An 18,434-nucleotide genomic window follows, 5' to 3' on the forward strand; every position below is an offset into this window, starting at 1 on the left:
AGCCTTTTATTCTCAAGGTTTACCAAACGTTGATGCTGTAGGGGCCAGTTTCACTGATCACACATTATTATTTAAAACTCCAATCTTTAATCTCAAATCTCAATCTACATTTAAAGAAGCCAGGAAGACAAAAACTTCAGTGGCTGACATCTTGAAAAGCAAACTTTTGCAGCCTTTCTTTTTAAAGAAAAGTGATCGCAAATTAGGCCTGAGGCTTATTTTGGAGTTCAGAAATCCTCACAAAACATGATGCACATTTAGTTTTTAAATTACCATAAAATCTGGAATATAAGTCGCGCCGGAATGTGTCCTCTTTTGGGGGTATCCCAGAAGGAAAAAGCTTGTCTATAGCTATTTATAAGAACGTGTAAGTTATTTCAACACTATTTCAATTTATCTGCATTTAAAACCCCGCGCTGTAGCTAGCGGTAGCTGGCAGCCTATGGTAACATTAATTGTTGTGAGGGTGGCGGCTGTAATGGTGATCATGACGCCGAGAAGAAGCGTCAGCAACAATCAAGTTAGTTTTCCTCACGTAAAACAGCGAGGAAAACACAAAACAGCACTGCGGCATATTCTTGTAGCGGCTTGGACCCGGAAATAGTTTAATGCGGAGGTGTGACGTCACCACTTCACAACCAACAACTTTAGCTACAATAAAGCTCCATCGTCTGGGTAATATACTGTAACACAATAACATACCTCTCTCTGCATTTTGTACTGGTATATTGGTCGTTCCAGTATATAGGACGCAGCCCACTTTTTAGATGAAAAAAGTGCGTCTTAGACACAATATTTTACGGTTCTAGTAAATCAATTAAGTTGCGGTTCAGTAAGTGAAACCAACTCCCCTGAAATGTGTGTATTTTTGAAACTGACTTCCTGTTTCTCATCAGCCAGACTGTAGAAAACTTCTCAGACAGAGGCATGAATGCAGAGAATCCAGTGTAGTGAGGTAGTTTACAGGTTTAAGAAAGGACACCTTTCCTACAGAGGGCTATAAATGTGAGCAAAAAGGGAACCACAGCACCATACCTCCACCTGCTAGCCTGGATCCTTCACTAACGGGATCAGGCACACACTCAAATGTCTGGTTCAATCAATTCCCATTCACTTCCTGTCCGCTTCATGGCCTTTGTGGGTTCGATTGCGTTCCTCTGCTGGGACGTAGCGGCAGGAGGACACAAGGCATGGATTGACCTGAAGTGAGGAACGAATTGATGCCAACCGCAGTGTGGTATCACTAAGTTTGTGTGCGTTTATCACAATCTGTCACTGCTGCGGTGCATGACTGCCCCCTGCAGACACCCCCTGCATACTGCAAGATGTCAGGAGATATTTTTCACAAGATCTTTCTTTAAAATCTCATCCCTCTATGTTGTATGATATACGACAGATTCTAAAAGCTAAAACGGTGGCACCACAAGCTTTTCTTTTTACACACACTCTGAGTTTGATATGGGGAGATGTCCTACGTCAAGTGTCCTCCCATCTCCAATCATTTCCTGTTTGTTTGTTGTGGCATGACCTCAACATAGTCTTGTCCACCCCGACCCCTGAACTTGTCTCTAAGTCACGCTTCAATCTTCACGCCTCTTGCTTGCAGGAAGAAGAGGTGGAAGAGTTTAGGGTAAGTTTGTCCTGGTACCAGCAGGAGTTTAATCCACCCTGCATCCCCACCACCTCCATCAGCTCTGCATGCCCCCCCCCCCTTACTTTATCTGAGTGTACATGTGTCTGCCCGTGCTTGTGTGTGATTAACCCTTTCATTTGCAGTGCCCATTCACCTGAAGTCCATCACTGACCATCATTGTTTACCCTGTTCATAAGATTGTATGTTTGAGTCATATAGTAGCTTGAAAAGATAGCTTGCAGTTCTTTAAAAAGCTTTTAAACACAGTAACATAGTGAGAGGTAGGTGTAGAGAAGGAGAACATCAGGCCAGGCGACACAATTTTACACACAAATCAATCAAAAAATAAGCAGTAAAATAGCTAAATAGGGCTGCACGGTGGTGCAGTGGCTAGCGCTGTTGCCTCACAGCTAGAAGGTTTCTAGTTGAAACCCCAGTTCGGACATAGTGGGCCTTTCTGTGTGGAGTTTGCATGTTCTCCCCGTGCATGCGTGGGTTCCCTCCAGGTACTCCGGCTTCCTCGTTAGGTTCATTGGTGACTCTAAAATTGCCCGTAGGTGTGAGTGTGAGCGTGAAAGGTTGTGTGTCTCTAGCGATCAGTCCAGGGTGTAACCCCGCCCCTCGCCCAATGACAGCTGGATAGGCTCCAGCCCCACCACAACCCGCTTTAGATAATGGATAGATGGAAAATAGCTTAAAAAAAGCCTCTAGCTACATTTAGTACCTGTTCTAGATGATGTCATCATTTTGCATGATCTTCATCCGCAGAAGGAGCTTACCATTCACCTTGGGATGGTAGACATTCAAGCTTCTGTATTGTCTGAGCACTTTGAGGACTTCTAGGCTCAGACGTTAAAGCACAAGTTTATTCTTGAATTTAGAAATTGTTGTGAAATTGTAAAAAAAAAAGTCCCAACAAAATAAAAGAAAGAAAGCATAAAAGGTGAAGTGACGAGCTGAGCCAGGTGCAAAATAAACGAGACAAACAAACAAACTAAGTCATAAATATTTGTAGATGAAAGTCCAATAAGAGATATTTATTGATACTATTTGACTCAGGTCCTGTGTCTGTTCATATCTGCATCCCAGCATAATAATCCCCATATCGAATCTTGTGCATCTGTTGTTCCCTAACTCTTTTTGCCTCCATCTGACAGACTGTTCTGCTGTTCTGTTGTGTGATAGCATGGCACACAAGCAAGAGCTGCCTCCCCCCAGTTTGCATGGTCCTGTTTTACAATGCTATGCTCCAACACATAGGCAGATGTGCAGATTTTATGGTAGAAGAGGTGTTTGATGAGAGAGTACCTGTTGTATTGTATTGACTGTTTTTTACCATTCTTTCCTTCCCTCTTTGAATCTGCCTTTTGTTTCCTGTCTTTATACCTTCATCTTCTGCTGATCCATTTCTCTCACCTCTTTAAATTCTATCCCTTTGTCCATCTTTTACTCTTTGTCCTACATCCCATCTCTTCGTCTTCACTCTCTTCCTCTCATCTCTTCTTTCACCGTCTTTCCTCATAATACTCCTCTACTTCCTTCCATTCTTTCCTCGTCATTAGGTCTTTGAGTCAGGGCAGCACCAACTCCAACATGCTGGACGTGCAGGGCGGCGCCCACAAGAAGCGAGTACGCCGCAGCTCGCTTCTCAACGCTAAGAAGCTGTACGAAGACGCTCAGATGGCCAGAAAGGTGAAGCAGTACCTGTCCAACCTGACGGTGGAGACGGACGAGGAGAAACACCAAATCATGTCCCTGCAGTGTGAGCCGTCATACAGCACCTGTGAGTAACACAGGAGCTTTAATGAGGGAACCTATTTACTGTATATATTCGTTTGAACAACTATAAATATATCAGCTCTTTAACCAAAGGGAATTTAACAATGGGATAAATGGAGGATAGAGGATTTTTTTTATCAAAGGGCTGCAACTAAATAAGAAAATAACTGAACCGACAGTGCGTACAGTACTGTACACAGGTTACGTCTGTGTTATTGGCTTGTGCTGCCACCTAGTGTATTTCCAAATGTCTTGCAGAAAACAAATCATCAATCAATGATTTAGCCATTATAGTGTCTTAAGTCTTTCCTCGTAAGGCAGTACGATAAGAAGTAATAATGTATGTGATGAAGATGTATCTACGGAAGAGAGGTGTAGCTTTTCTCACTCTGATATGTCTCAGCCTCTAACATCCCTCACACAGATTAAGTGAAGTGAGCAGGAAGAGTACAGTCAGTGGGGAAGTTAACAAAAGTTTAAAATCTTGACATAGTTTTTGTGTTATTAATTTATTACTTCCTGTCACTACAGTATCAAAGAACTTGAGTGAGAGACGATCCACCAAGTCCGACATGTCTCCAGTGTCTCTGCGTTCGGCTCTGCCCTCGGGGAAAACCCAAAACAGGGTGTCGCAAGTCCTCCAGGTCCAGGTCCCACTGAACCCGCTACGAAAGAAGAGCACTGCCAAGGACATAGGCACACCGAGTCAGTACACTCCCACTATTATATATATTATAGTTATACACTTTTATTTAGAGGTATGCTTTACTTCTTCATGCTTCCTTGTAGTGAGAATTCCATTTAAATCCTCACGTTTTCCTTGTTTTTCTTTCTTGTACCATACATGTTTGTTCTGGATTAAGGATAAAGAAACAGCGGTGGTGATGCACTAGCGCAATAGTCTAAATTAGTTAATAAAAATGCATCAACCTTAAATACTAAGTCAAGCTACAGAATATACAAACTTGAATGCACACTTGTGAAGCCTTCTTGAAAGAAAAGCTACATTCCCAGTTCTCTTTGGTTACAGGTGTGTAACAAACTCCCAGGTTACTTTTGTGTAACCTTATTTTTTCTCTCTTTTTTTCCTTCTCCAGACTCCAACTCTCCCCAGGTGGTGAAGAAACCCCCGGTGACCTCGTCAGAGGACTGGAGCGCCAAGAGACCGTCTGATGACACCATCTCCACCATCTCCTCTCTTCACTCCAGCCCCACGGTGTCGCCGCAGGGCTCCCCGCGCAAAGGTGTGCTGCTTTTTCCCTCCGTATGCTTTGATTTGAGAAAGGTAACCTGAGGTGATAAGTTCTCCCAGAGGAGATGTAGTCAGGCAGAGCAGAGCTCTGAAACATGATGATAATCTTACTGAGATACTCAGAAGTTATATCTGTGGTGAATCTTCATGCGTGTTTTTTCTGGTAGTAGGTGTGGTTCATTTTCTTTTCCTTCCTTTATAACTTTTGGGTTTTTTTCTCTCCAGCCGACCTTTTATTTTAGCAAAAAATCCTTATTTTAATTCCTCACTTTGGTTTTCCTTTCCCACTTCTCAGTGGGAGGCGTGGCCAAGAACCAGAACTCCAGCCAGATGAACCTGTCGGGATCCTCGTCGTCACTGACCAGCGACGCCAGCACAAAGGCCGGAACCGTCAGCCTGCGCAGCTACGGCATAGGTGGGGCTCTCCTTCACAAAAGGATCCTACTGATGACCAGGCAGCACAGCCGAGAGAGCAGCAGGGAGAGACAGAGTCAGACAGAGGAGCAGAAAGGAAGTGAAGTGGAGAAGGAGGAGACAGAGGCAGTCCAGAGAGTCTTGTTTCCTTCAGAGCAAAGGAGAGGGAGATGCAGGCAGCAGAACAACCAGGGTGCACAGGCAGGTTCAGGGCCAGTAAAGCATAGGTTGAGCCCTGCAGAGAGTCTAACAGGGCTGGCACCAAGGACTCTGCCACCTCCAAAACCCCAGTTAAAGAGACCCAGACTCCCAGAGTCCCCCATCAGGACGAGGCTGATGTCACCGTTCAGAGCACTGAGGGAAAGAAGTCAGTCCAGAGACAGGCCGATGGCAGGCAGGTTGTATCTGAACGGTGGGGAGGAAACAGGAGAGCTTGTGTCCTCCTCACCTCAGGATGAGAGGCAAGGGCAGGCAGAGCAGAGAGCCAGGAGGTCGGTCAGCCCGAACCCCTTCCTCTGGCTGTGCAGGGACAGACACACCAGGAGAAAGACTGTCTGACAGTCATCCAGTTGTTTGCTGAGTAAAAACACTACTTTTGAGATGTTGTCTGTTTGATTGTGTTTATTGTGAATCCATCATAACGGATAGTCCACTTAGAGAGCCTATTTTGGAAGCACAAAAGCAAGTTTTAGTTGAGAGAAAACACTCTTATGTCCAGAATGAGACAATTTAAAAGTGGCAAATGTTTGAAGCAGATAACAAACACAAGCTTTAGAAACGATTTCAAGCTGTTCTCCCATCGTTTCTTTGTTTGCATGAATGATGCTGTGAATTTTTCAAAGTGTTGCAAGTTTACTGAACAGCTTATTGTAGCAAGATCTTTCACTGTCCAAACAGAAAGCAATGAATGAAGGATGTTTTGTCCCTTTGAAATATTCTTCCTCTGAGATATTACTTTGAAAAACACTTTCACAAACAAGACGATCATTTCCTTCTGTTGTTGACTTGTGCAGGGTCTGTGGTAGGGATGCACGATGTTATCAGCGAGTTATCAGTATCTGCAGATTATGGCTTGAAAATGACAATGTGATGTGTCATTTTTCTGCCGATAAAACAACGCTTTAATTATGCCTAAATGCCTAAAAAAAAGAAACTTACTTTTCTTATATTGCCCAGTGAATGAACATCTGCCTGTGGGCCACTACAGTAAGAGTAGGCATGATATCAATTCCACTACAGGGGAGACTTGCTCTCTGAAATTAGGTGGAAAAAAACGTGCCTAATATATCAGCGTCAAAATCAGCAAAAAGGGTTGGAAAACATCGGCAAAAAATCCAATATCGTGCATCCCTAGTTTGTGGCATTGCAGTGTTCGTTTAGTTTCCCTGCAGTCAAAGTTGATCAGGTTCAAGTTCAGCAAGTTTGTGCAATATCAGGTTGAAACTGTGACCTGTGTCCGTCATGGTCATCTTTATACAATTCAGACTCTCTGTTTCTGGAAGAGGCCATAACTTTACTACCTTACAGGTTCTGATCCTACCGCTTTACTGTGTAAGCGTTGATGTAAAGTACTGTATTGTGGTAGTGTTAAGGATTTTTACTGGCTAACAGCGTTTGTAAGTATTTGCTATTAAAATGAGCACAGAAACTTCAGCTTGTCTAAAAATATTCTCAAATCAGTGTGGATTTGTTTGAGGTTTTGTCGTCATCGGAGCACAAGGTGATTCCAAGTACAGTGATGCAGTAAAACCTTTAGATAGACAAGCAACACATATATTATCTGCCTTGGTTTGCATAGAATAATTGTCCTGGCCAAATTTTCTTCATGTTTGCTCCTGTCGTTCTCGGTAAAATTACGCTAAATAATCAATAATTAATTGGTCTTTTTTACTTTATCCTTTTGTATATATTCTATCTCTCTATCTTTGCATCTATCCATCTTTTACTTCATGTTTAAACATAAATGTCCTCCTCTTCTCCGTCCAGGTTACACTCTCCTGCCAGCCGGTAAAGCTGACAACCTGTCGGACTCCAGTCACAGCGAGATCTCCTCCCGCTCCAGTATCTGTTCTGTTGACTCCGTGCCGCCTCCAGGACTTGATGACCGGTGTAACAGCAGCAGCAGGAGCTGTACTACTACTGCTCCTAGTAATAGTTCAACCACGACTACAACAGCTGCTGCCATTCTTGAGAGCACAGCAGCGATGCACTTAAATGCTGAATACAACCAGCCCAGCACAAGGTATATAACTCACATCCTAATCGAATCTGTCTGTGAAAGAAATTCATATAGGATGAGAAGAGAACATCATATATTAAAGAGGGGGTATTTTGCTGTTTCGCATATATAATGTTACAATGTTGGAGGTCCAGACTAAACGTGGGTGAAGTTTTAAATCTGTAGGTAAAAGTATGTTGGAGTAATCCCCAGGCTTCTCAGCTCAGTCTGCAGGCTGCAGTTTTTTCTACACGGTGCACTTTGTGATGTCACAAGGTGCAGGCATTGGAGAGCTTGCCAATCAGAAGAAAGCTGGCTTGTAGGGGCGGGGTTTCTTAAAGGGACAGGCAGAGGCTGTATGAGGGCCTGCACAGAGCACCAGTGTGAGAAAAATGAGGAGTTTGTTTAACTGTAGATTATAATAAGCTACTCCACAGGTATCACAGAGTGAAATATGAAGCTTGAAATGAGCATAATCCCCCCCTTTAAGCAATATGGGGACTGTGTCATCATTTCATACGTATTTATGTGCATAACAATAGACTGCAAACAGGTAAAGCAGTGTTGTCACAATGAAGTGTCTCTGGAATTAAAGGAGGAGATGCTCACAGAAATCATAAGCCTAAACTCGTATTAAAATCAGTCATTATAGTCTAACTACAGTGGCAAGATATCATACACTTTTCACCTTGTTTATTCGGATTCCTCTTCGCTCATATCACATCATTACTTTGGTGAAAAATTAATTGGTATGAGAGCATTTTTCTGCGTCCAGCCTGGAACCACCAGGACGCACTCCCCCTCAAACACTAAATCATCAGAGACCTTCACAGTGGCCAACACAAGCAAAAACACACCTCACGTACACGCTCTGCTCCCTCGAGCTGCTCCTCCGCTTCCTCTCCCAGCTGGATTCCAATTAAGTCCTCTCTCATTAAAACTCACAGAACAGGAAGTCGCAAAACACGGCAGTTTTTTTTTTTTTTATTAGCATCCGATATTTACTGCCTCCCTCTCCTCCTTTGCTCCGTTAACAGCATATCGGTTTCCACGCAGGCGGGCCGAGTAAACAACACACCTGTTTTTATTGTCTGGTGTTTGTTTATTGTTCTTCCATGATCAGGCCGTTCTGTCTCACAAAGTGGAGACCATAAAATATCTCCAGACGCAATAATCTGTCTGCTTCTCTGATATTATATTACCTCGCCAGCCTTGCCGTATAACACCGGCCTGTTTTTGAAATATGGCTCGGTTTCATTGAGTCGCCTGTTTGTCACGTAAAACCGTGTCAGTGAATCAGAGTGCTGCTTTATGAAAAGCAGCTGGGGAGAAAACTTTCTTAAAAAGCTCGGCGTGGTGATCAATCATGTAGTAAAATGCCGTCAAATTTTACAGTTAAACAAAGAATATTAGAAACATCTGGACGATAACTTAAGCTGCAACATTTTGGCTGAAAGTTGAAGATTGTTTAGAGGCAACACAGACCCTCTGTGTAACATTGAGCTTCATTCTGTTTCATTTGTCGTCGTTTGTTTGTGTTTTGACTCTGACCTGCACATCCCTGACCCAGGACCTCCTCCATAGCTCTCCCTCTCCCATCACCGACAGTACATTTCAGCATAACTTACCTCCACCTGTACCACCTTTGAACAGTTAATGTTGTTCTTCAAGCTTCTCACTTAACCCCCTCTCTTTTATAGTTTTAAGCTCATGTCTCTACCTCTCAACAACTCTTTGTCTGATCTTATTGCATCTTTAGACGAACATTAGCGTCCTAACTTTGAATCTAAAGCCCCTTTCCCACTGGTTAAAAAACCTGCTAAAACCCAGCATTTTTACTTAATGGGAAAGGCTACAATTGGCATGCAGACCCGGGTCAAATGACTCTGCAGTAGACCTGGCTCCGATCGGCAATAATGAAAGCATAAAACCCGTGTCGACACACTAATCTCTGCCCCCTTCCCGGTGCCATGCTATGCTCTGTCGGTTAATTCTGCAACTCCTGTCTCTGGCCGGTCTGCGCTCGAACATCGTTCCAATTTTGTCGTGCTGAGTTTGATACACAGACTGAATGAGTAATAGATACAATAAAGACCTCACCACCCTAACATATTCACTGTTTACTGACCCTGTTTCGGGCGCATTTGTGACATCAGAAAATAGACCGAAAGCAGGATACACCATTGGCAATGGTAAAAGACAATCAGCATCTATACGTGGGTCTTCCCGGGTCTGAAAAACCTGCGTCAATGCTCTAATTTTGGTGCGAAAAGCTTATTACTGTGGCTTTAATCAAATGTGGGGTATGACATTTACCTGGCATTTAAGAAACCTGGTTATACACTGCTTGTAATTCTTATTTTTTATTTAGTTAATGTTAATTATGCAGGGATAAGTAGGTAGCATATAAACCATTGCCATAAGCGATTTATAGCTGGTACGTTCCCCGAAATGGGCTCGGGAATGAGGGGAGTAACAGTAAATTAAAAACTCCAGTATAAGAAGGGAGGAACAAAGTGATAACAATTTCAAATGATTTATTACAAACTAAAGCACAAAATTGCTTCTGTCAAAAATGTATATAAGCTGATCTATAAGTCAAAAGGCTATTAAACCCCAAATCACAACAAACAAACACGAAGGTCTCGAAGACAGAACACAGGAGTAAGCACGAGCACAATGACGTCTGCCGCACACGCAGCCGAACGGCCCACTGGCCCTGCTGCCTCCTCCCTTCATTGAGTTAACACAGGTGAGCTTTATCACCTACTGCAGGAAGGGAGAGCAGCACCTGAGGAGCAAACAGGAGAGAGCGAGAGAAACACACAAGAAAACACACAACATACAAAACACTAAGGCACGTAACAATAGCTATTTCTCAATTCCCATCCCTAGATGAGCCTTTAAAGTAGATAATAATCAGAGACAAACACAAACTCACTTATATTATAGATCCTTCTGGTTCATCTGTGTAAAGGAATGTCTGTTACTCCCTGTAGGAGAAATTCTATTCAATATACCGAATGTATACAGTAAATATCCGACTGTGAGGTGCATTGTATTGATTAACACTAAAAACATCAATGTAAATATGTGGTTTGTGTCTTTTTCCTACAGCAGTTCCTCGTCGTTGGCTCGAGGATACGTAACGCGCGCCTCCACCTTTACCTCCTCCACCTCTACAGAGGAGCTGACCCCGGACCACACCTCCCTGGACTCTGTGGCCGACAGCGGCCGAGGCAGCTGGACGTCCTGCTCCTCCAACTCCCACGACTCCTTCCAGAGTCTCCCCGCCTCCTCCTGCCGGCCCTGGGACCACGGCATCCACGGACATCCGCTTTCCCTCCCGCACACGCACCTGGGCGGATTCAAGCACACGCAGCTGGCCGGGCCCATAGCGGAGGTCGAGGCCACTGCGGGCACTCACACGTGGGCGAATGAGGACGCCAGCGTCAAGCATCACTCCAGAGACTCCAGCTCGGATCTGTCCAATCAGTCGCGGCAAAGCTGGGCGTCGTCCAGCTCGCTGTCGGACACCTACGAGGGGAATTATGGGACGATAAAGCGGCGAAACACGACGGAGAACCCGTCCTCGCCGACCAACGAGGAAGGAGGGCAAAGCACAGACCCCGTCTACAAAACGGTGACGTCAAGCACAGAGAAGGGCCTGATAGGTGAGGGCTCGGGTTGCTAGTGTGACAGCGATCAACTCTGACGCTACGTGTGTGAGCGTCTGCTGAGGGGTGTGTGGTTGTTTAGATAGTTACAGTAGAAAATAGGCTCCCCCATTACACACTTAGTTAAGGTAAGCCTGCAGTTGTTTTAGGGGAATTTCTGCAGCTTTCTGATGCTACGCTAACGCAGCATTTTAGCATTTTTTAGGTCTTGGGTAAGATCCCAAACAGATCTCATTTGAGGTGTTGGCTGACAGGAGTTTTTAGCATCCTCATCAGACAGAGAGTTAGTTTAATGGCTTACTTCAACAATCCGCAGTTTGCTAGTTTTTTAGGGATAAGGATTATTTTTTGGCTTCAAAGATGTAGAGTAGTAGAGGTGGATTTATGACAGCGTTATGTCCGGTAACAAAACAATTGGTGACTAACTCTATCAGTAAATCAACTGGAACGTAACGTGTAACATTTTTGATAATCGATCAATCGTTTGAGTTGATAATTTTCTGCTTCCGGCTTCTCAAAATTTAGAGTTCAATAATCTTCAGTCGGTCAAACATTCTACTTTAATTTAGTATATTTTCTGCTGTTCAAAGAACCAAACGATTAATCCATTATTCTGATGAATAACTGACTGAATACTAAGTAATGAAGTCTCATAAGATGCAGCTCTAGTTGTGTCTGTATCTGCTGCAGCCATCCATCTCATTGGTTTCATATTTTCCTTTTAATTTTACACTTTGATGCATGTATAGTTCTTTATCGTGTTCGTGAAACATCACATTGATTTAATTTATACATTATTTTCTTTTGTTTTTCACTTCTTCCCCAAACACCTCCTTTTTTGGAAACTTCTTCCCTCCTCATCCCTCACTTCCCTCCTTTTTCGCTCCATCCCTCTATTCTTTTAATCTTCACCTCCATCCAGTGTACTGTATCACCTCCCCCGCCAAGGATGAGCGTTACCGAGCTCCCCCTCCCACCCCTCCAGGCTACCAGGGTCTGGCTCTGGGGGATATCACCCTCCCAGACGGAGTAGTAGGAGGGCCAGGAGGTCTCGTCCCCAGGCCTCCTCACCTCAAACCTCCGGACTACAGTGTGGCGCTGCAGAGGAGCAAACTCCTGCAGAGCCCCGGAGCAGCAGGCGGCCTGGCTGAAGCACGGAGGCTGGCTGCTAACCATCACCTCCAACAAGAGGGCCGGACTGCCGGCTCCACGCAGGGCCTCTCCAGACCGCCCAGCATCTGCCTCCCAACACAGGAGTTGGCTGACAGTGAGGAAGGTACGTCACACAGGATGGTGAACACACCACTCTGGATTTTAGGGTTTGACTCTTAAAGGGGCCATATCTTTTAATGGGTGTTCTCATATTTTCATGTGTTTCACATTTTTGGGTGTTTATTGTTCACAGAGAAAAAGTGAAAACTGCATAATTTTGTGTTTTTCCAGAATCACATGTTTAAAAAGGTCGCCTCTGAAATGAGCCGTTCAGAACAGCTGCAGGTTTCTACGTAGAACCTTGCTTTTGCTGAAATTGACCAATCGTCATTCACTGTCATTCACCTCAGGCTGCCCTCTTGCACGAGCTTGTAGTCAAGTTGTTTTCAGCTAACCATCCTGATACCTCCTGGCGATTCTGGCTTGAACATATAAGGCCGAATAACCGATCCTAGAGCGGCCATCTTTTCTACAACTTTTGAGTGACAGTGCAGTGCTGCCGCTCCCCCACGTGGGATCGGACATGTGGGGGAGGGGCTATGCAGTCACTCCTAATACTGTCAGCCAATCGTGGCTAAGGTCTCACCTTTGAATGGCAAAACGGCTTGTTCTTTTCAGGAGGAAGGAGAGGCTCTGAAAAATAATTACATTAAAATATGTATACAATTTAAAACGAAACAAACTTTACCAACATGATTCAAAAGCACATCAGAGTTATAGAAAATTGATTGCATAGCTAAAATAGGTCCCTTTTAACCAACATTTTGAAAGATTTAACTGAAAGTATAAAAAAAAAATGTTTTATTACTTTAGCACTTCAACAAAACATATCTCCACTTATCTTATTTCTGAAGTCTGGAAACCATGGGAATAAAGAAGAAAAGAAAAAAGACAAAAGTTTCTTTATAATGTCAACATCCCCTTACTGACATACAGCGAACCGGCGAAGTGTATCAGATGGAGCCTGAAAAATTGTCCAGATATACTACGATCATGACACTGCACAACAAGAGGGCTATTATGTTTTTGCTGCTACCTGTAATTTTAGCCTCTACAGAATGAAAGGTGTGCAAATCTTTGCAAAAACAGAGCCAGGGCGTTTGCTGACACACAGAGCAGGACAGTACATTTTCATTGGAAAAACTGAAACTAACTGATGTTGCATCACTGGTTGTATAGCCCTGCTTGTAGTTTGGAATCTGTGTTAAACCGTGCCTTAAGTCTGACTCCAACATGTTTCATATGTTTCATGGATTCTTGGATTGATAGTCTATCACCAAATAGGCCTTTAAAGGTACCGTCTTAAACTTTACTTAAGAAAATATTGAAATGTTATTCCCTGCACAAGGCATTTATGTTATTAAAGAACGAGGGCATTATACATTACATACTGTACACCTTTAAACTAAAGGTGGGAATTTAATTCGGTACCATCAAACCTGTAGCAAGCACTGTCACTTCTGTAAGCTAAAGTACCTACGAAGCTCATAATGAGCGAGTTTCAGGTTTCAATGAGCATAAATGAATGACATTTTTCTGTCCATTATCAGCCTCGTATCCAGGCCCGATCTGATGAATGTTGTAAATTGTGCTACTAATGATGGTTGTTATAAACTCTTTAGACGTCCTGATGAACGTGTAAAGTTCTTAAAATTCCAGTCCCGTTCCTCCTAACTTCTGTTTCATTATTCTTTCATACTTCGGCCAAAGTCTGTGAAACAGATATTAAATTTAATTCCATGCAGTTTTAAGTGAAGCCTTTGAAAGTCTACAGTTGAACTTTGTGAACCCTGCAGGAACCCTGTAAAAAGTATTAAGAAGTATTAAATTCAGCAGTGTTAGACTTCCTGTCAAACATCGTCCTCTCTTCTCTTTTCCAGATGAACAAGTGTCGGCGGTGTGAGGCGGTGACATCACACTCACACACGGACCAAGTCGTGATGAACAGGCTTTGGACTAAACTAGCAGCCTGCCATCACCACGTTTCAGAGCACATTCTCCAACCTGCCCAAAAACCCTGTGTGACATCACCACGGACCATAATGCACCCGTGTAGACCAGAGCAGAGGGTCGGTGTGACCTTTCTTCACCTGCCAAGACTCGTACAATCATCTCTGTTTTTAAACCCACTTCACAAAATAAAGAAGAAAGATTTTAGACACTTTTTAAAAAACTCTTGAACAAACCAGAAAAGGGGCGGTGGACGGACGTGAAATGAAAGGACAAATAAAAGAAGGAAAGACGGACAATAACAATGTCTCATGAGAAGAAGTCGGCCTCCTTGGAAACAGACCATGTACCTCCATTTTTCGCTCCAAGCTCTCTTGTTTTTAGCAGCTTTTACATGTTGTACAGCGATTGAACATATTTCTTTTCTTCTTTTCATTTGCATCTCATTTGCAAAGTTTCTTGTGAGAATCGTGAGGAGGAGCAGACAAAGGGATGGAAAACTGTAGTCAGTAGTGGAAGTATTACGACGAATTTTGGCTCATCAGGATGTTTTTTAAAAATGATTTTCTTGTTTTGTTTGTACTTTGCTGACGGCTGAAAAGAAGATCTCGATAAATAAGAGACAAGTACAATGCAGGGTTATTTATGGGCCTGTTTCAGACCCTGGCACTGATGATGTAAATTTACATTCATAAAATCAGTTTTAACACAAACACACCAAATGTACAGATAAAAACAGCTACAAAACCAACTTTAGTAGTTGCAATCAGTGACTATATATATAGATGGACGACGCGTCTCCATCTGCTCTTATTGTACGAAATTGATGCCAAAATAGCCCTTGTGACAGGCGCTGCCATCTGCCAGCGATGGTGATGTAATTTGGAGCCAGAGCTCGGTAGAGATCGAGGAGTAGCCATTTCCGCTAACCAAAACACACTTAAATTACCAGAAAAAAAACAGCAACAGGATCCCGCACGTCGGTGTAATTAACAGCAGAACAGCTTCTTGCAAACGTTCACAGAAATGGAAACTTCAATGACTGTAGTGATTGTTTTAGTTACGTCTCCTCTCGCCGTTCCTCCTCTAGTCTGCTAATCCGGAACTGATCGGCTGCAGGAGCCGGATTTGTCAACAGAGCTGTCAATCATCCTTTTTACAGCGTCAAATAACTAATTAAAACTAAACTTGTTTGACTCATGTCCCATCTGCTAACATGGAGGAGGCGGGCTTTATGATCTATATTGCAGCCAGTCAGCAGGGGGCACTAGAGATGTTTAGGCTTCACTTTAAGGTAGCTGTCGTTGTCCATCTTTTTATACAGTCTATGGTTGCAATAATTACTGTACACTTTACTGCATTCGAGGTCAGTTAAGCCCCCAGGAGCCACAAAGAGCCCCTCATCATGCTTTTCCTTCCTGTTTCTAAAAGAGGAATTCCACTCCTGAAGTAACAGAGTCTGTTTGTATTCACCACTTTCTCAGCTTTGTTTTCAGCTTCATAGGGAAAGAAGAGACGAGCAGCATCTCTCAGGCAGTTCAGTGTCTTGGTGTCACGCTCTCCGTCGCCCGGCCGCCTCCCTTACTGCTCTGTCTGACGCGAGGTACTTTAGCGGCATGCTGCCTCCTGGATGTTCTATAAAAAACTGTATTATAACTTGTTTTTAATGAGCTGAAGAACAAATGCCTCGCTGCTTCCTGTAGAGTAAAACGTCGTTATTGCAGCAGCTATAATAAAACCATAAATAAGCACTGCGTGGTCACACAGCGTGCATGCACACACACACACACACACACACACACACCACAAGACAAATGACAGTGTTTACACCCACGCTTACACGTTTTGTTTACAGTGTTTATTAGACTAGTTGTCTATTGATTTACAAGCTGAGATGTTAAAGCATAATGCTCCAGGTTTATTTGACCTTGTAAATTTGTTTATAATGCAGCAGGAATGTGAGATGCAGCATAAAATTTGACTATGTGCTCACAGCGTACCTCTCATATCGTTTGTTTTGCTTCTTATTTAAAGAACGAGCAACAAATCAAGTGGACAGATAATGTATTTTAAAGCCTGGCTTGCATCTCCTTTCCATGTGCATAGTACATTTTGTAGAATATTTAAAGGATTTGCTTGAAAATAGTTTATTTGTATTGCAAACAGAAGCAAATTTGTACATTGTGAGTAATGTTTGGGGGACATTGTGTTGTTCTGCAGTGCAGCAGGGGTGTAACTGGAATCTTCTCTCCTCCGTCTGCTTGTCCGTCTCGCGCTCTGTGATGCTTCTTTTGTTTTGTTTTGCCACACAAAGACTTGAAATGATTGATGCTAATATATACATGGCATATATATGGATTTATACATATATTTTTTTGTTGTTTCTTTGCCATAAATTAATATGAACTGATCATGTATAGATAGGTAAAGAGAGTCCTCTATAAAGGCTATTTTTGAATATTTTGTTATAAGAAATAATCCGAGGTGGTGATCGCCCCGCGTCCGTCTCCGGGCAGGAGTCTTTTAAGGAATTTCTTCTCCTTCTTTGTGACTTGTTTCCTCCCCTCACACTCACTGTTGTTGGTGCCATTTCTGCTCATTCGATAACTGTAATTGCTGCTGTGTTTTGGGACGTGACTGTGCGAGTGTGTGCGTGTGTTTTGGACTTATATTTGCGAGGTTGGAATCAACATAGCATTTTCTTTTTAATCCCGTTTTGATTCAGCGCATAAGGAAAGGCTCAGAAGTCATTTTCAATGAAAGCCCTTCTTAGTTTGCAGCTTTGGTTTGGCTGGGCCCTGGTGTGTCGCTTAGTTTCATGGCATAAGGCGAGTTCTTCCAAACTCAGACTGAGCGATTGAGAGAAGTTTTTCATGCTGTTATATCCCAGTCTGTTAGAATTTAACACAACAAGCCTGCTGCGATGTCACGTCTAGTATCTAGTTTCTCTGCCTCTCGCTCAGCAGGACTCTTCTTTACTCTTCCACTTCATCCACTGTGACCCTCATCCTAGTCTCTTTCTCCCTTTTATAACAACAGTAGAAATGTTGAAACGGACTGAGAGTCAGAAACTGACAACTCCTCTTTTTTTTTGCACAACTATATTCCTCAGATTCTGAACCTTGAATCAGTATTACCAGTCTGCAGAGATGATATTAAAGTAGCAGAACATGAGAGTTAGCGCGGGTGTAGAAAACTCAGAGAAAATGCTGCATGTTTTGATTGCTTTTAGATGTTTGATTGAGAGCTAAACATCAGGAAAACTGTGTTTATTTTCCCTGAAATCGTTGCGCAGAATGAAACCTGTTCACTTTCCATCAATGTTGTTTCCTAGCGAGGGAAATAAGCAGTTCATTTCCTCTCCTGTGCTCGGTTAGCACTAAAAGACGCCACATGTTTCCCCCTGATTTGATTTGGTCCTTCATTCAGCAGTCTCCTCCTTCACAGACAAGTAGCTTTGTTTTCATGGAGGATCAGGCAGCGAGCAGCTCTTGGCACTGTGAACTCCTCAGTGTTTCTAACAGCATCAGACTGGAGGAGATAAACTTCACCTCTCTCAAAGCTATTTGAAAATACCTGCCTGATTTTAATTCCCCCCCTCCTCCTCCCCGCTCTCCGTGTCCTCGTTGTTACCTGGAATGCAATAAGAGAGATGTGAATGTGTTTTATGTAGACATCTTTTGGCATTACAGCAGAAATGCACAACAATAAGCTTCAATGTGGTGAGTGTGCTGCACAATCTGTACAAAGAGGTATTATTAACTTGGTCTGTGGCTTAAAGTTTGCTTTACACTTCTCATAGCTGTTGTAACTTATGTCTTTTAGAAAGACAACATGATTTTGCTCGTACGCTTTTTATGTATTTTTTACGAGTGATTGTAAATAGTTGTTATATTTTTGTTTAAGAGAATGTTTAAAAAGGAAAAAAAGACCTTTTATTTCTCCAAGTCTACTGATATGAATTTGGAAAATGAATAAAATGTAAAGCAGAAAGGATTTTGTGTGTTTATTCATGCCTGGTACTCGGTTCCCTTAACAAACCGGGGGTTTATTTATTACTTTCCTCTAAGCTTGGCTTCAGAATTGTAAAATACAAGATACTGTTTCCTCCTCAGGCTGCTAAAACAATTCAAAGGATTAAGACTTCACTTCTTTCTCTGAAAAATTAACTCATTGAAAAATGATCGGGCTGTCGCTGTCGCTGTCGCCTGACAGCCAGAAGGTTCCTGATTTGAATCCAGGTTCGGCCATGGAGGCCTGTCTGTGTGGAGTTTGCATGTTCTCCCTGTGCATGCGTGG

The 18,434-nt window shown here is 43.0% G+C and overlaps 1 protein-coding gene across 8 annotated transcripts in view; it reads left to right on the plus strand.

Moving 5' to 3' along the window:
- Positions 1-18,099, plus strand: part of LOC138597864 (rap guanine nucleotide exchange factor 6-like) — a 178,053-nt gene extending 159,954 nt beyond the window's left edge. For 5 of the 8 annotated variants that reach the window (XM_069669422.1, XM_069669430.1, XM_069669446.1 and 2 more), the window contains 9 exons: positions 1,607-1,630; positions 3,196-3,416; positions 3,944-4,117; positions 4,510-4,656; positions 4,960-5,079; positions 7,065-7,320; positions 10,414-10,970; positions 11,896-12,249; positions 14,066-18,099. In XM_069669422.1, coding sequence (XP_069525523.1) covers positions 1,607-1,630; positions 3,196-3,416; positions 3,944-4,117; positions 4,510-4,656; positions 4,960-5,079; positions 7,065-7,320; positions 10,414-10,970; positions 11,896-12,249; positions 14,066-14,088 — 1,876 coding nt within the window. In that variant the 3' untranslated portion in view covers positions 14,089-18,099. The remainder of the gene's footprint in view (positions 1-1,606; positions 1,631-3,195; positions 3,417-3,943; positions 4,118-4,509; positions 4,657-4,959; positions 5,080-7,064; positions 7,321-10,413; positions 10,971-11,895; positions 12,250-14,065) is intronic. The other 3 variants (XM_069669439.1, XM_069669412.1, XM_069669395.1) reach the window with 2 other exon arrangements.
- Positions 18,100-18,434: the final 335 nt, after the last annotated feature.

This window comes from Semicossyphus pulcher, unplaced genomic scaffold (assembly GCF_022749685.1).
Source record: "Semicossyphus pulcher isolate SPU_LCO1_2020_fin unplaced genomic scaffold, fSemPul1.0.p SCAF_10, whole genome shotgun sequence".
NCBI lineage: Eukaryota > Metazoa > Chordata > Actinopteri > Labriformes > Labridae > Semicossyphus > Semicossyphus pulcher.